The 3,889-nt window shown below is 28.0% G+C and overlaps 1 protein-coding gene across 1 annotated transcript in view; it reads right to left on the bottom strand.

Moving 5' to 3' along the window:
- Positions 1-1,442: 1,442 nt before the first annotated feature.
- LOC111642186 (aprataxin and PNK-like factor) overlaps positions 1,443-3,889 on the bottom strand; it is a 38,476-nt gene continuing 36,029 nt past the window's right edge. Inside the window, exons 6-7 of the mRNA XM_023388488.1 lie at positions 1,976-2,014; positions 1,443-1,628 (exon numbers count right to left, since the gene is read on the bottom strand). Coding sequence (XP_023244256.1) covers positions 1,458-1,628; positions 1,976-2,014 — 210 coding nt within the window. The 3' untranslated portion in view covers positions 1,443-1,457. The remainder of the gene's footprint in view (positions 1,629-1,975; positions 2,015-3,889) is intronic.

Genomic DNA, 3,889 nt, shown 5'->3' with positions numbered 1-3,889 from the left:
TAAAGGAAAAAACTAAATAAAATCTCATATCACACAAAAATGTTATTTTTGTTTTTTATATATCATTTTGACTGAAAATATTTTTTTCTAATCTAGCAGAACTTTATCGATACAAATGCAAGTCATCAAAATGTTGCAGCCACCTTAATCCTCTTATCACTGTAGAGAAGTTTTATTTCATTGGTTAGTGATAATCACAGTAGAATTTGTGGAAACAGAACAAAGAAAACAGCTCCATATGGCAAATTGCATTAAAGTAACTTCATGACTAGACTTGTACAAGTGTTCACACATCAAAGACCAATTTGTATAGAAAGGGCCAAAAAACATATCATCACATATTGGAGGTGGGCACAAAATACAGGTCTACATCCTATTTAAATTAATGGAAAAACTTTGGAAAACTTTTTGGTTGGTCACAAATGAGAGATGGGCAGAAAGAAGAGTTGGTCCCAAAGAAAGATTTTACTATATATATAGTAATTATATATATATATATGTTTTACGTTTCAATTAACAGAAAATTTACCCACATACAATCAATAAAGTACAATTTTACAATCTAAAAGTTAAAGCTTCAATTTTTAGATAGAAATATAAATTTCATTAAGTTTTGAATTAGTTTCAAATAAAATCATACTACTGCATCATGATACTTTGATACATTTTATTATAAACAAACAAACAGAATCAATACCAAGTCTGTAGAATCTTGTAATAAGAAAAACCAATAATTTTAATGCATTATAGAATCAAAAAATTAAAATTTCATTAAAAATTTTTTTATCAAAATACATACAGACAATAACAATTATGATGATATAATGCAAAATACAGGGTGGTCATAAAGTCCATGTGCAATTTTACACTTCAATAACTTAAAGATGTACAAATGTTAAAACTATGCAATAAATATTTGAGAACTTTTTAAGCTTTTTACACAATAATTTTATCAATGTATAACTTATTTATTTTATTTATAGATTCCATTAATAATGCCAAATAGTGATACAATCAATTCTGTTTAATTGGGCCACCAGTTAATTGGGGCAGCCACTTTATTGGGCCAAATCCCAAAGAACGAAAACCAAACTAATAAATTAATACATAATCGCTTAATTGGGACAGTAGCAGAAACGGAATTTAGAAAGTTTTGATATATTTTAGGGATCTTCCAAAAATATGTAGACATTACATACACTAATTAATGTCTTGTAGGCCTAACGGTTGGCAGAGACAAAGCANTAATTTTCAATTTTTTTTTCTTTATAGCAAATTTTCACAGAATTTGATGTCTCCATTGTATCAGTAATGGTATTATTCATTCATTTTTAGTGTGACAAATAAATACTTACTCACAATTAACAAATATCTGAACCACATTTTATTATCTATATACTTAGCAATAATTATTCTATAAATAAAAAAAAAAAAAAAAAATCAGTGAAATATAAATATCAAACATATTTATATGTATAATTTAAAATTTTACCATAACGTCTCTTTGTTGTCTTTTGTTCTGCTGTTTCTATATTTGGAGAAATTGCACATTTTAGTAACCAATCTGGTAATGTGCGTTTCCTTTCACTCAACTTTGCTGCCTTGTTATCACCATGATTATTGGTATTCTAATTATAAAAAATTTGTAATTAATAGGTAAAAGATATTCTTTAATCTATATTAAGTAAAATAAAAAATTAATTAATATAGTATATAAAATTTAACATATAAGTTTGGAACACAGTCAAACCCTTTATATACATTTCCAGAATTTTCTTTGCAATTTACATGATATTTTCTGATCCCAATTTTTCCTACATTTTATATATAAATTTTCCCATAATTTTCCCATACATTTCAGTTTTTCTACATTTTCCACAATTTACTTTTTTTCCAGAGGCTCTATGAAAAAGTAAATAAGAGGTTTAACTGTATTTTTAAAAAATTTTATTAGAAAATTATCATCCATTCATACCTTTTGTTTAGATTTAGTTTCTTCTTTTTCTGAAAATATCTAAATATAAGAGACAATAGAAATAGTGAATTAACTATATTTGTTTATGAAATGAAATCTTGAATAGATTAACACAAAGATAGAATGAATGATTAACTATTTAACATAGAATTGCTGAGTGAGTACACTGAAGTAATTTTCAACAAATTAAATTTGATATTCAAAATATGTATAATATAGCTTAAATAAAAGTTTTTATGATAAATTATCAACACATCTTATAATAGATCTACATTCAATATTGTAATAAATAGGTTTGATTTGATATTATTTTTATATTATGATTTTAAAAAACTATCAATATCTTTAAAAATTATATTTATCAGAAAATTAATTATATTAGAATTAAATATTAAATTATTAGAAAATATATTAAGTTAATTATAACAGAAAAATATATATTAACATTTACCCTGTTACGAACGTAATATTACGTTTCGTGAAGATTTTGGTAAAAAACGAAAAACATAATATTACATTTTTCTATATATCAAGTTATTTCTAGCTTTAAAATGTAACATTATATTTTCAGCAATGAAAATACGATTTCTTTGTGTATTTTAGTGTGTCTGTTAATAAATAGTGGGCACTATTTATTCAGAAATTTGAAATATAAGCGATTTTTGTATAATCGCGATAATCGTCTGATTTAAAGTTTCATCACCATATTTTGCAAGCGAATATTGAGTCGTTACATTTATAATATATGAGTTAAGTTTAGATATGGCGCATTAACGTACTAACTAATAATTGTTTGAATTCATTAATAAAAAAAATCAACAAATATAGTGCCGATTATATTGATTTATCTGACAAAAATGTCACGATTATGATTTAGGCCTAACTGAGATTGAAAAAATAGAAATAAGCCACGTAATTTCATTATTATTTTAAACCTGTATAGTTTATATGATATTACATAATTTATATACTTTTTAGATACTATCAACATAAAAGTCAAATTCCAAAATTTCTGATAGTGCTAATGCCATCTTATGTACATTTGCCGAACCAACTCAATTATGAAAAACAGCTACAGTCAGAAAAAGTCTACTAATAATATTGATACAGTACATCATTATTTTGAATAAATTCATTGATGTACTACATATTTCATACATAAAAATACAAATTTTATAGCTGTATTGCAGTTTTTAATTTTTTTCATTTTATCTTTATCTCTAAAACATGTCCAAATAACATTAAAGTATAATACATAAAAACAAAGCACACACACACACATCAAAACTGAGTAATGTACAGATAAATGTTACCAATATCAGACACTGTTTTTACTTTCTACCTAGCTTTAGTCTTTGTCATTCAATCCTACTGATGTTTAGATCTAACATTAAGCAGGCAAACACGAACAGTAACAAAAAAGAACTTTATTAGAAAAGGTTAGAACTGTCACAGACATCCTCGGGCAACACCCGGACAAAATCCAACGAACTTTCGCGCCTTTTCTTTTTTTGACGTTGCCAGCCACTCTTGTTGGCAAGTGTTGCCAGACAGTGTTCAGGATCTCTGGCGCTGGCGGCCACAGCTACTCCCCCACCAGTGTCTGAGACACGAAACGAACGGGAAACGATACATGTCGGCCAGAGCGCGTGGTAGTTTGTCGCGTTGGGGCTCGATCTTCTGTCGTATGTTTAGTCGTCGCTGGTCTTGGCATTGGAGACGTTGGGGGTAACTGGTCCGACTCGCTCGCTGCGAGAATAAAAGCCGGTTTCAGGCGATCAATAGAAACTACAGTTTCTTTTCCCTTTATGCATAGAGTGAATGTCTTGCTACCGCGTGACACGACTTCGTAGGGTCCATCGTATGGAGGCTGCAAGGGCTTCCGTACAGCATCATTGCGGAGAAATACGTGGG

Source organism: Centruroides sculpturatus, unplaced genomic scaffold, assembly GCF_000671375.1.
Source record: "Centruroides sculpturatus isolate CEXI.00-Female unplaced genomic scaffold, Cexi_2.0 scaffold1645, whole genome shotgun sequence".
Taxonomy (NCBI): Eukaryota; Metazoa; Arthropoda; class Arachnida; order Scorpiones; family Buthidae; genus Centruroides; species Centruroides sculpturatus.
Note: the sequence above shows the minus strand (reverse complement) of the source record. Positions and strands in the feature narration are given on the sequence as shown.